The sequence below is a fragment of the Plectropomus leopardus genome, chromosome 5 (assembly GCF_008729295.1).
Source record: "Plectropomus leopardus isolate mb chromosome 5, YSFRI_Pleo_2.0, whole genome shotgun sequence".
Taxonomy (NCBI): Eukaryota; Metazoa; Chordata; class Actinopteri; order Perciformes; family Serranidae; genus Plectropomus; species Plectropomus leopardus.
In genome coordinates, this window is record NC_056467.1 from 34440456 (window position 1) to 34459001 (window position 18546).

At 39.9% G+C, this 18546-nt stretch overlaps 1 protein-coding gene across 4 annotated transcripts in view; it reads left to right on the forward strand.

Moving 5' to 3' along the window:
- The window catches only part of usp32 (ubiquitin specific peptidase 32), a 69016-nt gene that overhangs the window by 43206 nt on the left and 7264 nt on the right, over positions 1-18546 (forward strand). For 3 of the 4 annotated variants that reach the window (XM_042486600.1, XM_042486601.1, XM_042486602.1), the window contains exons 15-27: positions 1621-1761; positions 2700-2865; positions 4590-4747; positions 7802-7883; positions 9300-9374; positions 10568-10706; positions 10787-10892; positions 11708-11881; positions 13006-13180; positions 13271-13422; positions 16396-16507; positions 16611-16810; positions 17865-18049. In XM_042486600.1, the coding sequence (XP_042342534.1) occupies positions 1621-1761; positions 2700-2865; positions 4590-4747; positions 7802-7883; positions 9300-9374; positions 10568-10706; positions 10787-10892; positions 11708-11881; positions 13006-13180; positions 13271-13422; positions 16396-16507; positions 16611-16810; positions 17865-18049 (1865 nt within the window). The remainder of the gene's footprint in view (positions 1-1620; positions 1762-2699; positions 2866-4589; positions 4748-7801; positions 7884-9299; positions 9375-10567; positions 10707-10786; positions 10893-11707; positions 11882-13005; positions 13181-13270; positions 13423-16395; positions 16508-16610; positions 16811-17864; positions 18050-18546) is intronic. The other variant, XM_042486603.1, reaches the window with a different exon arrangement.

Below are 18546 nucleotides of genomic sequence, written 5' to 3' on the forward strand. Positions count from 1 at the left end.
AACTAAGTTAAGCTCACTGTGTCCTGATTCTGGCTTTACGCCTAGGCCCTTTTTACACAGAGTTCATGCCACTGAGCCATTACAAAGTCCCTTCTTTATGCTGCCTTTTCATTTTTACACAAAACCAAACAAACAACGGTGGCATCATACTGCTCCAGTGTGTGATTTTAGACAGCATGCCGGCATCAGGGAACCAAAAGAGACATGACAGTGTGACGTGTAACACAACAGTGTCGACCTCTAGTGTGACATATAACATAAGCGTCAGCAGCAATTTTTAAACAAGAGCATTTATCTTTCATTTATCTTCTCTATTATATGGCGGCTGATCTCATCCTCTACTTGGAGGGTAAGGAGCTCCCAGACATCACTGTTTTCCCAATATGTGGACATTTACAGCCACTGTTGTTCTTCTTAGAGTTGGCTTCTAACTGCTAACATCTGCTTTTTCAATCTCCCACAGTGGGACACACACATAACACGTCATCTAAAGGTCACACTGACACTTGCGCATGGCCCCGCCCTCCCATCTTTCATGTTTTCTGCCCCCCCATTTTGTGATCGTACCTTTTATTTAGAACTGCGAGGCAACGTAACAGCGTGATATTGAACAGACAGTGTAAAAGTGGTAAGAGATTTTCTCGCTTCACCCCCAGAGAGAAAGAAAATAACTGCAATGCCCAAAATGTGGCTGTAAAATAAGAGAAAACTGGTATGATTTCAGAGAAATGTACGTGTTGAAGAAACAAAAGGTTGATGTAGAAAAACATTGTAAACTGGATCAATATCATTTTCGTTCTGCTGCTTCCTGATTAATTTCACAAGTATTAAGACCTTTCAACCTTGAGCAGATTTCTGCAAATTCTTTCAAAAACATGGGAAAAAGGCAGTGAGAAACTTGATAGAAAATGTTCTACAGATTGCAACAAATTAGAGATTTAGAAAATTGTTTTTAAAAAGCTAGGAGCAAATGGACAAAGAAAAAAGATTTAGCTACTTAAAATAATTAGATATTTTACATGATGTTAGAGACTTATAATTTTTATTTATTTATTTACTGATTGATTTCATTCAATTCTATTTTTTACTAATTTTCAGGTAACTGTTTCTTGTACTTTCTACTAATTACTTAATTTTTGGGTTATTTCTTTTTCTTATGTTTTTGACAGAAATCGGACTGTTAAAAAGATTAGTTTTGGAGCCGTTTTTGCAGTTGAAAAGATATTTCTGTTTCAGTTCTAATCTTGATAACCTGGTGGTTACATGAGCAAAGCCACATACAGCATGGCTCATGCATCATGCTCACAGCTCTGCTTTGGCACATGTTTGACTTTTGAGAACAGTGAAGGTACTCAGAGAGGACTCCAATATTGATACACTCCCACTGGGTTTGCTAAGTGAGCCAAGCTTATCTGTCCACAGGAATAACACTGCTGCTCTACAGATGAAGGGACAGATGTGATCCAGACCTTTCAAAGACAAAACATGCAAATTTCACAGCGTGTTTATCTTTACAGCATTTGCATTCTTTAGCAGTTGTAAAACAAGACAACGGTGTGTGAAAGAATATGTTTTTTTGTGCATGTATTGAGATGCTGCGTCTGTGCTGTCCCCCTTCAGGCTCCTACATTAACCATGGAGGGTGGCAGGCTGAAGCGCTCCCTGCAGCTGGTGCCTGGCAGAGACTTTGAGACCGTGCCAGAGCCGGTGTGGCGGGCACTTTACCACTGGTATGGTGCCAACCTTAGCCTGCCGCGACCTGTGAGTAAATACAGTGTGTGTTGGGAGTTTGTGGTTAAAAGTATTAACATGGGTATCAGAAATAATGATTGGTTATTAAAATATTATTAAATATTGGGCTAGGGGGAGCACCCACTAGCTCACCTGGTAGAGCAGACGTCCCATGTCCTCGCCGGAGCAGCTGTGGGTTCGATTGCACCCTCTGCCCTTTGCTGCATGTCATCCTCTCTCTCTTCCTCATGCATAGCTGTCCTGTCCAATACATAAACAATAAAGGTCAAAAAAGCCCTAAAAAATAATCTTTAATTAAATAAAATAAATACTGGGCTGGGGAGATTCATCGATGTCATCATTCCATATCATCTGCATGACAATAAAAGTTTAGAGTGATCTTGAACTGAACTTCAGGGGGCAAACTTATAGATCAACCCAGTAGAGCTCTGATCGGGCCCAAAAAAATCAGGCCCAACCCTACATGAACCCGCATTCTCCAAGCTCGACCCTAGTCCGATTAAAAACCCAAATTTGTACTGTTAAAACAGGCACATAGTATATTACATTTTCTATTTTATAAAATAAATATTTTTGATATTAAAACATGTATTACAAGCTAAGGGCTATAGTGTTTCCTCGCATGACTTCTGCTTCTTCTCTTCCTTCAGTCCATTAAATCTCCTGCAAAAGTGCCATTTAAACATGAGACAGTTCACAACAGTTTAATTAAAAAGAGGAACAAAATAGAACATTAATTTGGCGGAACCTGACCTGATTCAAGCCTGAGTGAATAGTGAGAAATTACTGCCCAGCCTGGCCCGAACCCAGCGTGTCAGGTCGGACCAAAATGGTTTCAGGCAGAGCATCAAAGCTCTTAAACCTTGGTCTAAAGTTTTTAGACTGATCTGTGTTCTTAGTGGCTCCCATGCATGAAAAGAGTCAAACTCTCCGTCCTTCCCCTGCAGGTTATCCTGGAGAGCAAGACAGGCCAAGCAGAGCTGGAGCTCTTCCCCCGCTACCTCCTATTCCTCCGCCAGCAGCCTGCCACACGCTCCCCCCAGTCCAACATCTGGGTCAATATGGGTATGACCAGCCTGCGAATGTTCCCACCATATTTACCCCCACCAAGAGGTAACGTAAGCCTGCAGCAAGACCAGCGCAAGCCGTCGTCAAATGCTTCTGTGAGCTACCCGCATCCCCCCTTTTAATTCTCCCAGAGTGGACTGATCCAGCCCTGGCAGTGCTCTGGAGTGGGCAGTGGAATGAACCAATCGCCCATGAAGGGGAAACACTGCTGATCACTCTCAGAGCTGCATAATTCAAACCTTTTAATCTTCACAGAGTAGTAATTTTGATGACACTTTTTCTTGTGCTCTACACTCATTTGCATCATTAGTGTAGCAAATCATAACAAACACAACAAATCAAACTTAACATTGTTAAAAGAAAAATATTTGAAACATTCCAGGGCATCACAAAATGTCAGGTAAATTTATGTTCTGCCATTGGGATTTGGGCTTTGTAAAATCATTCCTTTGGCTTTTTGAATACCTGAAAAATGACAACACATAAAAAAGAAATTCAGGAAAACAAATTAGCATAGTTTAAAAAAAACAAAAACATTAAAAGTCAATGTACTAATCCCTTTTACACTTGGTTTTAAATGTGGATGTCATCACAGCAGAAAGAAATATGATTAGTGTCGGTTAATACATGATCAGCATGGCTACTGCCTTTCAAAGATAAGGCTGGATATTTGCAGTATCACACAGCAGTTAGCTGGTATCAGTTAGCCAGGTGTAAGTGAGGTTGCTGAGGTTGTCTGTGTTGTTATTTTGGTATATGGAGGTTGACAATTGTAAGCTCTACCATATCAAATAATTTTATTTCAGTCACTGCAACTTCATTCCTTTCAGGTGCAGTCTACTCACAATAGAAATCCTACATATAGACTCACTCACAAAGAGCAGTTGCAGTGTTTTCCCCTGTGCATGATGCCTAAATCTACATGTATAATGACCAAGTCCAAACTGAAAATGCCTCACTGCAAAAGCAAGCAGATGACAAAGCCTAAAGTGCAGATGTACACAGATCCTCCTGGGTAATCAGGTTCGGGATGACATCAGCACTCAGCATGAAAACGCTGGTCCAAATCAAGTCAACATATCAGATTTCAGACCCTTTGGCTACCATCATGACTCATAATCTGTGTGAGCAGCAGCTTGTCATTGCTGGGCATTAAGACCCTCTCTCAGACATGTTGCTAAATATCTAAAATTGATCTAATAAAGCATTGTATTGTGCTCCATGTCCTCCTGACAGCCTGAGGCAGGAGTAGAGCACTGGAACAAGTGGAGAGGATGGTTCATTTAGTGGCAGAAATGAATAGCAAAGCTGTGTAGATAGAAAAAATAAAATAGAATTAGATATTAAAATCGTTTGTTATATTATAAATGTTGAAGCTGCAGTCAGTCATGTGAAGCTTTTTAATGTATATAATGATATATTAATAAACAGAACTAATATTAATGGGTTTGATTTTGATTTAATCCAATCTGATTCTACTAAATCCACTAAAGTTGATTGACCAATCAAGTCTTCGCTGATTGACATTGAAAGCCCTTTCTTGCTGCTTCCTTACAACTAATCCTCAGTCACCAGAATGCTGTTGTTGTAATTCATCACTTGTTTGTGTCTTTGACTTTGTGCGCAGCACAAAAACACACACAGTCCGCTAAATCACAGTTAAAGTCCATCTAGCTAAGAAAACATCAAATGAATACACACCAAGTTTGTGCAGCGATTAAGTGTGCGGGTCACTTTGTGAATGTGTTTGTCCTCTCTGTGCACCTCAGCAGGTAACGTGCCATCCCCTAACGCTCCTCTGAAGAGGGTGTTGGCCTACACAGGCTGCTTCAGCCGCATGGCCACCATCAAGGACATCCACTTGTACCTGTCCCAGAGACTCCGCATCAAGGAGGAGGACATGAGACTGTGGCTCTACAACAGTGAGGTGCGCTGCAAAGCTTTCACAAGAGCAGCCATCACTTTTATACACTTCTATGAAATATCAAATGTAGGTCATACATATATATATAGGCAATATATGACACATTGGGCCTCATGCAGCAACATTCTCTTAGAAGTCAACTCTAGATGCGCCAAATGTCAACCATCCAAATCTTCTCTGACCAGGTGTGCTCGATGATGAATCCCACTGATCATAAGGCACCTGTTAGCACGGGCAACGACGCCTAAACACTATATAAGGGCAGGTTATGTGCCGTGTGCAAAGACTCACAGCAGACTGCACATGCCCAGCAATTGAGAGGGTACCACCTGGAACTCTGCAGTAATGAAATGGAAATGGTCAAATAAACTTAAACAAATTAAAATGTCATTTTCCAGAGTTTTTCTGACATTACTGGGAAAAAAAATCAGCAGCATTGGTGGAGGAAGTATTCAAACTGTTTAAAAGTAAAAGTACTAATACAACACTATAAAAATACTCTATTACAAGTAACAGCTCTGTGTTGAAATTTTTAATAAAGTAAAAATATTTAAGTACAATCAGTTAAGTATTTAAAATAAAAGTACTCATGCAGAAAAAGAAATTAGTGTAATCAGTCAAAATAATTAAAATAATAAGAAGGTTAAGCAGCAAGTCGTCATATTTGAGAAGCTGGAACTATGAAATGGTTTTCCATAAAAAATGATTTAAACAAATATCAAAATTGCTGCCAATTAAACTTCTAATCAGTTGACTAATTGTTTTAGCTGCACTTCAATATTTTCATATGCTTTTAGTGCAAAAGTCCTAGTTTGTAAAGTAACTAATAACTTATTAAATAATTGTAGAGGAGTGAAAAGTATAATATTAAAAAATATTATAAAAGTAGAGTGTTGCAAGAGATAGAAATACTGAATTAAAGTAAAAGTACATCAAATTTGTACCTAAGTACACTACTTGAATAAATGTACTGAGGTACATTTGTACATTTTACCACTGGTCAACAGAGGGATGCACAGTAAATGAAATTATAGTCATTGGGATCAAAGTAAAGAAGTATTTCTTTACCCTACAAACTTGATAATCCAGCCTTTTATAATTACTATTAAGTAAAGTAATATTAGTATGTGGACTGTGAAATGTGTTTGAAATGTTTTTCTCTTATCTTGGGAAGAGTGCTCTTAACCACTCATGAAATTTTCTCTAACCTAAGAGAAGAGCAGAACATAAGAAATCATTGGTGATACCCAGAAAGTAATAGCTACTTACAAAATAAGAACAAATAGTGGATATGAACAAAAATAAGAGAGAATGTGTTTGTATATTGCTTCTTGCCTAAGGCCCAATATTTGAGGATGTTTTTGGATGAAGGTAGTAGATAATGTTGGCAAGGAGGTTCACTGTAATACAAACAACTAATGTTTCCTTCAGTTATGTATATCCATTCTTTTTCCAAATATATTTCATAACTGTTTAACTTATCAACACTACGAGCTTGGGATTCAAAAGAAAAGAATGTATTCAGTCATTTAGGGATAATGGGGGTCCCAACCACAACACGGTTCCAGGGTTTCTATGTGTCACAACTTCATTTTGAAATGAAATGAACCATGTGAGCACATATTAAAGCACAATAATTAAACCTTAGAAAAAACTGTAGGAAAGCTGGACGTCAGTGGCGCCAGTCGAGACTGGAGGAGTTTTATGAGTCCTGGAAAGGTATTCTGTCCACTTATCAGTCTGCTATGTCAGCTGCAAAGGTATCTTATTATTCTCATTAAATTGAGAATAATAGGCATAATTCTAAATAATTAAATAATAATAAATAAATAAATATTCTCTGTCTCTGGATGATTGTGCTATTAATTCCACAGACAGAGTGAAAAATCTAGGTGTTATATTTGACCAGACCCTTGCATTTGATCTGTACATTAAGGAGGTGCAAGTGTCCTTTTTTCATCTTAGAAAAATTGCAAAGATCAGATCGATCCTGTCACTGAAGGATGCTGAGGTCCTTATTCATGCCTTTGTGACCTCTAGACTTGATTATTGCAGTGCCCTTCTGTTAGGATTGCCTAAGAAAAGTTTTTGAGGCCTGCAAATGTTGCAGAATGCTGCAGCTCATATTCTGACCAGAGCGGGTAAATATGAGCACATTAACCCTGTGTTGGCCTCTCTTCATTGGCTGTCTTGTTAGGTTAGAGCTGACTTCAAGGTGCTCCTGTTGGCATATAAAATAGTAAATGGCATTGGGCCAGCTTATTTGAGCGATCTGGTGACCTTATATGCACCTCCTCGTGTACTTCGCTCCCAGGGAATTGGTCTATTGACAGTTCCCAAAGTCAGGAAAAAGACAGTTGGTGAGCGTGCTTTTTCTTTCCGTGCACCAGTGTTGTGGAACAGTCTTCCTCAAGACATTAGGCAGGTATGTTCTGTTGAGGTGTTTAAAGACCCACTTGTACATATGAATCTTGATGTGTTTTAAACTGTTTTAAATAGTTTATTATGTGTCTCAATTGTTTATTCTGTGTTAATTGTCTAAACATCTGTTGTAAATTTCCTGTCCAGCACTTTGATGGAAAGTTATTATTATTAAAATTATTAAAACTAGATTTTGACACAGGCTCCCTCTACAAGACAGGGCTGTACAGTAAAGTCATCTGTGGACCCAGCTGGTAATGTGCTTTTATAATGCAAATACCCAAACCGATTTGCAATTAATCAGATTACCTAAACTGGTTTTCAAGATGTGAATCTGGGGCCTTCGGTGCCTCCAGAGATCAGGGAACCTTGGACAGTTGCCTGTTTTGCTTGATATTCCTAACCTGAACTATGTTTAATCATATCAGCACACAGTGAACCAGGGGCTAGCACAGAAAAAAATATACACATCTCATACACAGGGTACAGGGAATGGGGGTTAATATAGCCCATGACATCTTAATTTTGCCCAAGGGCCCCCAAGCAGTTTAGTACAAGTTTGTCCGATGGTACTTTTAAAATGAAGTGATAGAAAGAACAACATTAACTCCACCAGTCTCTTCTCTTGTTCTGTAGAACTACCTCACCCTCCTGGACGATGAAGATCACACACTGGAAAGCCTGAAGATCCATGATGAGCAGCAGCTAGTTATTGAAGGTCGGAAACACCTCCCTTTCTCCACTATATTCCTCTCCAGATTTAACAAATCTGTGTTCACACTCAGAGTAGTGTTGTATCAGCAGACCATCTCATTGATATGTTTAAATAACGACAGAGGAAAGTGGAAGGTAAATGACTGAACCCTTAGAGACTGTTTGTTGAATTTCAGACGCTTTTCATTCTTCATTTTTTGATAAATTTGGCTGTGTTCATACATATGGCATACATTTAGTCCAGAATGTGAATTTTTTTTTCATCTATGAATTTCCAGCTCAACTCCTATAAGAAGTCTAAAATACATGGTGGAAACAAAATTGGTACATTCAGACTGTCAAGTGCAAAAAATGCTCCACTGAAACCCATTCAAACTGAAATTTTTGATCCCACAGCTAATCAGCTAATTATCAAAGCATAAAAACATGCATTATATTATTTTTGGGAGTCATTCTGGGCTTTTGACTTTTTCACCTGATGATGTCATTTGACCATATTGACATATAAAATACATGCTATTTCCACTAAGTGCACTGTCACAATCAATGTAATCATTGACATATGTGATCGTCATTAAAAAATCTATTCAGCATGTAGCATATTGAAAATAATTCATTTTTTGTGTGTTTTTTTCATCTAAAAACATAGTGGCATCATGACAAAAACCTGGCATTTAAAAGGTTTAAATTCTGAAAATTAATGAATATTTGAGATAGAAATGAAATGAAAATAGAAAAAAAATATTACAAAGTACAACATACAAGGACACTTTACTGTCATTTTTCTTAAATATAATTTAAGAAGAAATGAAGATAAGTTGATCCTAAATCCTACTACATCTTTGGCATCGAAGGAGGAGTTGAGGAGTCTCACAGCCTGGGGAAAGACGCTGCTCTGTAGTCTGGTGGTTCTGCAGTGGATATTTCTGTATAATTTTTTATAGTCTGACTCTGAAAAGTGTATTTTGTGTGCAGATCAGTATTAGTGTGAATATTTGACACTACACAAAAATTAAATTTTGCTGCAAATCACTGGCATATCCGAGGCTGTGATCATCAAAAAAAGTCTTTCTAGCATGTAGCATTGAAAAAACATATATATTTCTCTCATCTAAAAACACAGTAGCATCATGGCAAAACCTAGCATTTAAAGGGTTAAATTTGTTAAATTCAATGAATATCTGATATTTATGACAAATACTGATGCTGGTTAAAGAAGGTACTCAATGGAATTATAAAATAATATTGATTTATAGAACTTTAAGATTTGTTTCAAATGTAATGTGCATTGCAAATATAATCTGTTATTATTAATGTATAATATTTTTAAAGCTTGAATTTGAAAGCGTGTTTTGTGTGCAAAGCAGTATGAGTGTGTGTAATATTAAGGGTTAATAACAGAATGTCTCTCCATCCACAGTCAGGAACAAAGACATGAGCTGGCCTGAGGAAATGTCCTTCATTGCCAACAGTAGTAAGATGGACAGACATAAAGGTAAGCTGGAACACACTGAATGAGTTTACTGCTAATCTTCGCATGGGCATATTGATTAAGATTGGTCGTTTTAATTGTTTAGTATCTTGAAAAGAAAATGTCTTAAGTCAATATTGACAAAAGTTTTTTACAGACATATTACTTTTGAGGGGAAATCTTTCAGGCATCACAATCATTTTCTTCTCATTGAGTGTGTTTACATGGACATTAATAACCTGTTTATGAGGTTACAATCATATTCAGCATGTGTTTTTTCCATGAGCGCAGAGAAATCAGGTTATTCTTATAGCCATATACATGAAAAATGATAGTAACCTGGTTAATGGATACTGGAGTCTGTGAATGCACTGTGCTGTTTACAAAAACAAACTGACAATAGGAGATCACAGTGACTGGAAGTATTAATCACAACACTGTACATTTACCATCATTTTACAACTTAAATACTAATTGCTTTTCTGCTCCGATCACCATCAGCTGTCTGCTCTAAGCACATTGGCATTTCTCTATCTCTCTGTCTCTTGGTCTCTCTACCAACTACTACTGCTCAGATCATAAATTACCAGTTCTCCTCATGGTTATACTTTTCTTCAATCTCCATTTGTTGGTCTGATTGAAAGATCTGGGGCCATTTTCACAAAGCTTCCCAGCACAAAGAGTTTCTCCTAGTGACAAAAAAAGAAAATTCTTAGAATAAAATTCTAAGAAAGTTAATTCTAAATCCTGTTAAAGATAAGAGTTTTTCATAAAACATCTTCAAGAAAGCTCCTAAGGTCAAAAACTGTTAGAAGTAGAGAAGAGGACTTAAGGACACATGAGGCTGCAGAGTTTCTTAAGCAGCGGAGGAAATTGTGGGAAGACAAAGAGGAAGGAGAAATATTATAATGATATACAGAGAAATTGTTCAGTGTTGTTGTTCACTTTTGCAAATTAAAGTGGGAGTGATCACATATAAATGATGTTTTGAGGAAAAAATGCATTTTTAATATTTTGATAAAATCCATATTTTGCAGACATTGACTGATAGATGTAAAAACAGTTATTTTCAACAGTTTCTTAAATGTGCAGTAGTAAGAGATTTTAACCATGTGCTGCTGGTCGGTGAAAGCTTGTTAGCGTTAGCGTTGTTTAGCGTTTTACCCTCTGTCAAGTTTCTGTAAATCTGATCTGCATGTCCTTGTTTTCCATCCCAGTTCCCACAGAGAAAGGAGCCACTGGCCTCAGTAACCTTGGCAACACGTGCTTCATGAACTCCAGTATCCAGTGTGTGAGCAACACCAAGCCTCTCACAGACTACTTCATCTCAGGGAGACACCTCTATGAGCTCAACAGGTACCTTTAAAGTCTGCTATAAATCTTGCCATCATGTTCTGAATCATCATTTTACCTGGCTCGTGTTGGTGTATTTTTAGAACAAACCCCATCGGAATGCGAGGTCACATGGCCAAGTGCTATGGCGACCTAGTGATGGAGCTGTGGAGTGGGACACAGAAGAACGTAGCTCCACTTAAACTCAGGGTAAGCACTTTCATCACTGTCTTAGGACATTTTAGAGACATTTGCAGGTTTGTTCTCTTCTAACAGTCTGCCATGCAAACTGAGGAGCTGGTAAGTTTTAATATAGCATCTGTTTTAAAGTTGTCAGTGTGCAGTAGCTCTCCTTACTTGTTATGGGTCTTGGTTCCTTGGTCTGGTCAGGTTTTTTTTATCCATATCTCTCAACCTTTCTGTAGGTGAATTAGAATCTTAAATGCTGTGTCTAAGCTTGTTGCAGTGTTACAGGAGCACTTTTACAACATGCCTTTCAAATTGCTTTTTTTTACACATGTATCTTTATTGAGTTGTCAATTTACATCATACAACCATCCAAAAGTAGTATCATCTACTTTTACGTCATTATGAGAGGACTAAACACGGCACGCAGCCTCAATAACATATCCCCAACCCCGACCTCACACAATGGGAAAGGCAAAAAACTAAAATTCATGTAAAAAAACAAACAAAAAAAAAACATACATTGAACATCAGTGGCATATAGAAATCATTCAGCTCTGTAAAATTGCTAACTATATAGTTACACTAATCCCCCAAGGAAGAGATAGCATTAACAAAAGACAGAATAGCTTCCCAAATTTTGTTAAAATTACTAGAGCTAGCCCTACTATTACACTTAATTTTTCTCTAAATAGAAAAAGGACATTAAATCTTTCTGCCCAGAATGAGAAGGTGGATCCTTCCAGTGAAGTAGAATGCGCCTGCGAGAAGCAAAAGCAATAATATTCACTGCTTTTAAAATCATAATAAAGCTGATGATTTCATTCCTTCTTCTCCAGTGGACAATAGCAAAGTACGCCCCACGCTTCAATGGCTTCCAGCAGCAGGACTCCCAGGAGCTTCTGGCCTTCCTGCTCGATGGGCTCCATGAAGATCTCAACAGAGTCCATGAGAAACCCTACGTGGAGCTGATGGACAGCGATGGCCGGCCTGACTGGGAGGTGGCCTCTGAGGTCAGTGATCACACTGCTGATCAAATACAAGGGGTGGGGGGATTTGCTAAATATGTCTTGAATCATCAGAAATTTAAAATCCAATTCTTGATATTATAATCAGCTGTAACTGTAAATTTGTAAGACTGAAACCAAGAGGATAGTGAAACGTAACTAAACATGATTTTTGTTGAGGGTGAGAAACCGCAGATACAATCCGACCAGCACCTGCTGGCTTAAAAACCAGAAGTTTTCAAGTCTCTTCTGTATGTTACTAACAAACACTCCGAGCCCAAAGCCATTTTTGTGTAATAAAGCTTGTATAACAGCTTTATTACACAACCATGTTATGCACAATCAAGCCATAAACATCAATGTTTCCAGGATTATAAGAATATTTATGCTGCAGTGATGTCGCTTGAATGTTAAAATAGTGATGGGACCATACAGACAAAAGAATACAATGAAAATGGAATCTCACAGATTTTTACTGAAATAACGCACGCAGCAATACAGAATTAGGTTTTTTTTATTCCCCAAAATAGTTCTCCTCAGTGTTGGGACTCAGAAAGTAAAAAATAGACATAAGCTATGTAGTTTACAAACTGTTTACATTTTTTTCCAAAATAGTACAAATGCTTTTTATTCCACTTTTTGTGTGTGGAAATACTCGTGCAATTCTTCAAAGCAGTGTCTATCTACAATGAGACAGACAACCACCTACACGCACACGCACACACACACACACACACACACACACACACACACAAACACACACACACACACACACACACACACACACACACACACACACAAACAAATGGGGACAGAAAGGCAGACTCATGTACTCCAGCGATGTGTTTACTGTCACTGGGGATGCAGTCTATGGCCTATAAATAGAAATAAATTTTGGTGGCAGAGGGGTGCAAGAGTCAAAGGCTGAAGAGAACAGAGCCGTTAATGATGCAGTCAGCCCAGCAGCTCAGCTCTCCTTTAAATGTGTGATGCAGCTGCATTGATGTTGTGTTGTTTCCTGTGTGTCCTGAGGGACACTGTGAAATCTTACCACTTTGTGTGTGTGTGTGTGTGTGTGTGTGTGTGTGTGTGTGTGTGTGTGTGTGTGTCAATGCTCCTCCTCTCTGAAGGCATGGGAGAACCACCTGCGTAGGAACCGCTCCATTGTGGTGGATCTCTTCCACGGTCAGCTCAAATCCCAGGTGAAGTGTAAGACCTGTGGACACATCAGCGCTCGCTTCGACCCCTTCAATTTCCTGTCTCTGCCCCTGCCCATGGACAGCTCCATGCATCTGGAGATCACTGGTGAGGAAACTGAAGGAAAGATTCTGGAAATAGTTTCCCGTTTTGAACAACAGAACCTGAATGGGGTATAACGCTGATGTGTGTTTGCAGTCATTAAACTGGACGGCTCTACACCTGTGCGCTATGGCCTGCGGCTGAACATGGATGAGAAGTACACAGGGCTAAAGAAGCAACTGAGTGAGCTGTGCAGTCTGAGGCCTGAGCAGATCCTCCTGGCTGAGGTCCACACCTCCAATATCAAGGTACTGAGGCTGTCCCACTGATCACGTTGCAGGCAGTGAAGCCACAGCCCAGTGTAGCCTTGAGCACAGAGGACACTCTAGTGTCATACAACACAGTTGGATATCAGATTAAAGGCTCAGTTTACTCAAATACAATGAAACACAATTTACTCCCTCCAGCATCACAAACAAAATTCCATTTATCTGCACTGTGTTGGGATGACACTGATGACATCACATGCTAATTTGCATATGTTATTAACAAAGAAAGTTCAGAAGATTGACAACATTTTCATGAAATGAAGTCAAACTGAGTTTAACTGACTGATATTAGCTTTGCCATTAGCAAGACAGGCAAACACCTGTAACACCAGTAAGGATATTCGCTGCTCATTCAGGTTTCTGGATCCCCCACTCATTGAACTCATTTCAGAGAACCAAACACACAGTGAGTAGGAGGAGTGCACATTAGCTGATACACCTTTCCCGCCAAAATTGGTGCTTGCACAAGGGTTTTTGAAGAATGGGTAAGCCCGCTAAATATGGGAGATTGACTGCATTCCCACTGCCACTGAACCCACTGCTGCTTCAGATGAATCTGCCTTTCTCTCAATTGATGTGTGTGTGTGTGTCCATGCGACATCACGGAAAGGCAGGTGAACAGGTTAACGGTAGACAGCAGCAGGAACAGAGGTGTTAAAAACTTTTCAGTCAGTGTTGTGTTCCCATCAGTGCCGACTGGAGCCAGAGGCGATAAAAACCCAATGAAGGCCAATCATCCGCATTGTCATTGAATTACAAAGCCAGATGTTAGCGGGTGTTCACAGGTTTTTTGTGCAGTGGGAATGAGGCTTGAGAAATACTGGCAACTCTCTTAAATGAGCAGTGTGTAGGATTTAGTGGCATCTAGAGGTGAGAATGCAGATTGCAACCAACTGAATACCTCTCCCCTCACCCCTCCCTCTCCAAGTTTGTAGTTGAACCTCAGTGGACACAAAGAGGCGAAAAGCCCTTTGTAGTTCCACTGCGTGGTCTGTCCTGGGCTACTAACATGGCAGTCCCTGGGTAAGAGAACCTGCTCCCTGTGTAAATATGAAGGCTTCATTCCAAGCTAACAAAAGCCTCATTTACAAAGCCTGTTTAGGTTGGGAATATTGGGCCATTTTGCTGCTCTCCTGGGGAGAGTTGTCTCAACTCTGTAGGTAGTTACAGTGCCAAGTTGGTGTCTGTATAAACAGGACATGGGACAGGACAAAGGATAATGGGTGGCACAGGTGGGACACTTTGACGACAAGTTATGCATGCTGCCCACCACACAATTAGCGAAACCAAAACAATTAGCAGCTAACTCAAAGAAGAAGACCAGTGGCTGTAAATGTCAGCAAATTTGGAAGACAATGAGATTTAGGAGCTCCTTTCCCTCGGAGCAGAGGACGAGATCAGCCGCCATATAACAGAGATGACAAATGATTGTTATTGACGTGTTATGTCTTTATTATTGTTTAGAAAGGGCTGCCTATGTGGATGGTATATGTAACACAAGAGCCCGACGCATGTGTGTTACATGTCATGACTTTTTTGATTTCATGATGCCGGCATGCTGTCTAAAATCACACACTCAAACAACATGATGCCACCATCCTTTGGTTCTGTGAAAAAATGCAAAGGAGGCGTAATGAAGGCAGTTAGTAGCGGCTCTATAGCATCATCTCTGTGAAAAAAAGGGAAAAAATATGATTCTTGGTCTTGGGTGATAATATTCTTAAGAAAACATATTTATGAGTATTTTATTCCATATCTGCCACATCCACCTAAATCTTACGCACTGGACTTTTTAAAGAGAGAATCTTTGTGTACCCACAAAGTCATGGGATGTGTCACAAAGCTGATTAAAGAAAACAAAAAAAACCCAAACATAACAAGATAAAAATAACACAAAATTAGTAACACATCTTAATAGATATCTTAAAACCTGGTTTTATGACATCCCAACTGTCTGCATGGCTAGATGCCACCAGAGGTGTTTTGTAATTTGGGTGAATGTGGCTTTAAAAAGAGCTGAGCTTAAGCTGGTAAACTCAAAGCACCAAAATTAATAATGTTGAAAATAAAAATGAATGATATATTTTCTATAGTCATTTTTGTGTCTGGGCTTCAGTCACTGCAGATTAGTTGGCTGGAACAGGAGCCAGTGGGATTAGTCGAGATATCACTAATCAAATTGCTGCAGCCCAGCTGGACAGCATATCCTGTCTATTTTTTGGTTTAAAGACTTTATTGAAGCAGCAGCAGATTCTTCAGCTTTTTAATGCCCGTCCATCACTGCAGTTTATATTAAACTTCTGATCATCACAGTTTACTTTAATTGTAGGAGCATTGGTATTATTTACATATGCAGTATGGTGCTTTAAAGGTCCAGTGTGTAGGATTCTTGAGTACCTATTGGCAGGAATGGTATATAATATTCATAAGTATGTTTTCTGTAGTGTATGATCACCTGAAAATAAGAGTTTCTGTGTTTTCATCACCACATAATGAGCTGTTTATATCTACGTAACAAGTGGGTTGTCTTCCATGGAGTCCGCCATGTAAATTTTTGTATTCCCAAAATTTCTGATGATGAAGAGCAGTGTAGCTGGCAGTTGATCCATAGTAGCAAGTAACTCCAGGTTACGTCTCCATGCGAAGTTAGCAGTTAGGTCATAGTAAGGGCTGAGGGTAGGTGCATGAGTGGAAGTGAAACACCTAATGAAATGCAGTGATAGTAAAGGAACATCTGACTGGATGTGCAGAGATCTCTTTACATACTTATTTCTGCAAAGAAAATTATTGGTGACTTTAAGTTCTCTTTAAAAAAATAAAAGTAGATATTTTATTGTGAAGGTGATAAATCACAAACCACTGGGACAGAGAGCATTGCTTTTGACACGTGCATCACTGATGAGGAGTTGAACCGTACAAAATACACTAACTATGAAAACGCTTTGTGTTTAGAACTTTCCTCAGGACAACCAGAAGGTCCGTCTGTCTGTGAACGGCTTCCTGTGTGCGTTTGAGGTCCCGGTGCCAGGTTCACCCACGTCTCTGAGTTCTCCCACGCTGACAGGTGAGCCTGCTCGCTCACATTTTGTCTCTGCACTCTGATCTGCATGGATCTGTCTGAATCCACAGTTCCACATGTTTACGTGTCCTCGCTCTCCCTTCATTAGACATTACTCCAATAGACAACGACTTGGCTCCTAATGGGAACATGGTCAATAAGCCCATCCTCATCCCCAACGGGGGGCCTAACACCATGGTGCCCTGTAACCCAGACATGCCCCTGGCCAACGGGATTGCCAACGGACACATCACACCGGTGCAGGACAGCCCCTTCATCGGGTACATCATCGCCATGCACAGAAAGATGGTGAGAACTCCACCAAAGCAGTGTGCTGTTTTTTCTATATATAATATGTGCAAAAACATCATGTCACCTCAAACAGTTCCTTTGCTATAGTTGCTCTGTCCTCTACTTGCACAATGTTGTGTGACGCAGCGTAAAGTCATATGTTTCTATGAACTATGCTTACTTCCTGTTTTCTCTACAGAAGCGATACCTTTGCCTCCAACCGTAGTGATTATAGTGCTTCGTCATCCTTGTTCCAAACACAAAAAATATTATAATGATGGATTTCTACTCTAAAAACGCTCGTACATCATTTGCAACAGTTTAATTGGATTGATACTTGATTATGTGTTATTTCTTCTGTCCATTCCAATGGATGGAGAATCTGAACACAGCAACCACCTTATATTAAACATATAGGCTCACTGGCTACTTTATTATGAACACCTTGCTAGTAGCGGGTTGGACCCCCTTTTGCCTTCAGAACTGCCTTAATTCTTCATGACATAGATTCAACAAGGTGCTAGAAGCATTCCTCAGAGATTTTGGTCCCTATTGACATGACAGCATCACACAGCTGCTGCAGATTTATCAGCTGCACATTTTCTCTATTGGATTGAGATGTGGTGACTGTGGAGGCCATTTGAGTCCAGGGAAATCATTGTCCTGTTCAAGAAACCAGTTTAAGGTGATTTGAGCTTTGTGACATGGCGCATTATCCTGCTGGAAGAAGCCATCAGAAGACGGGTACACTGTGGACATAAAGAGATGGACATGGTCAGCAGCAATACTCTTTGGCCAGTAAACCATCCTCAGTCGGTAGTAAGGGGGCCAAAGTGTGACAAGAAAATGTCCCACACCCCATTCGGACCATTTTCTGTAAACCCCAGAGATGGTTGTGCGTGAAAATCCCAGTAGATCAGCACCTGCTGAAATACTCAGACCAGCCACTTTGGCACCAACAACCATGCCACATTCCAAGTCACTAAAATCACCTTTCTTCATCATTCTGATGCTCAGTTTGTCCTGTGTTCTAGCTTTTGGTTTCCCTTCAATGTTTGTGTCTCCCCTTCAGATGCGTACAGAGCTGTACTTCCTGTCATCTCAGAAGAACCGACCCAGTCTGTTTGGTATGCCGCTAATAGTCCCCTGCACTGTCCACACCAGTAAGAAGGATCTGTATGATGCTGTTTGGATCCAAGTGTCTCGTCTGGCCAGCCCACTGCCCCCACAGGAAGCCAGCAACCACGCCCAGGACTGGTAGGCTGATAGCTTTCTCCTTTGACACTTTACACATTGTTAGCAGTTTCCCTCAGCTTTCACTTAATGTGCTCAGCCAAGACAAACACATCACAACGCTATGCTGGTATCTTTGCACTGAACTCGCTGAGAGGAGATTGACACTGATCTTTTGTTGACGTTGGTGGAGTTGCACTTGCGTAACATGTTTTAAACACTGGAGGCTGAGGCTATCATACAAAGTTCTACCTGCTGCTCACTCGAGACATTCACACACACTCACACATTTGGATGCGACATGCAGACTGGAGGGATTGAACCAGTGATCAGCCGATTGGTGGACAACTCGCTGTACCTGTGAAGATTTTCAGTATCAGTTATGAGCTCTCTTAAAGCTCGGTCCATTTCTGCTCCTTTTTTGAGTGTCATCTACTCCAGGCTCAACCAACTGCCAGCAGTGCCCCACTGTTAAAATGACACAGTGACACACATCGCTGTAAGGAACCTTCCTTCGGTGA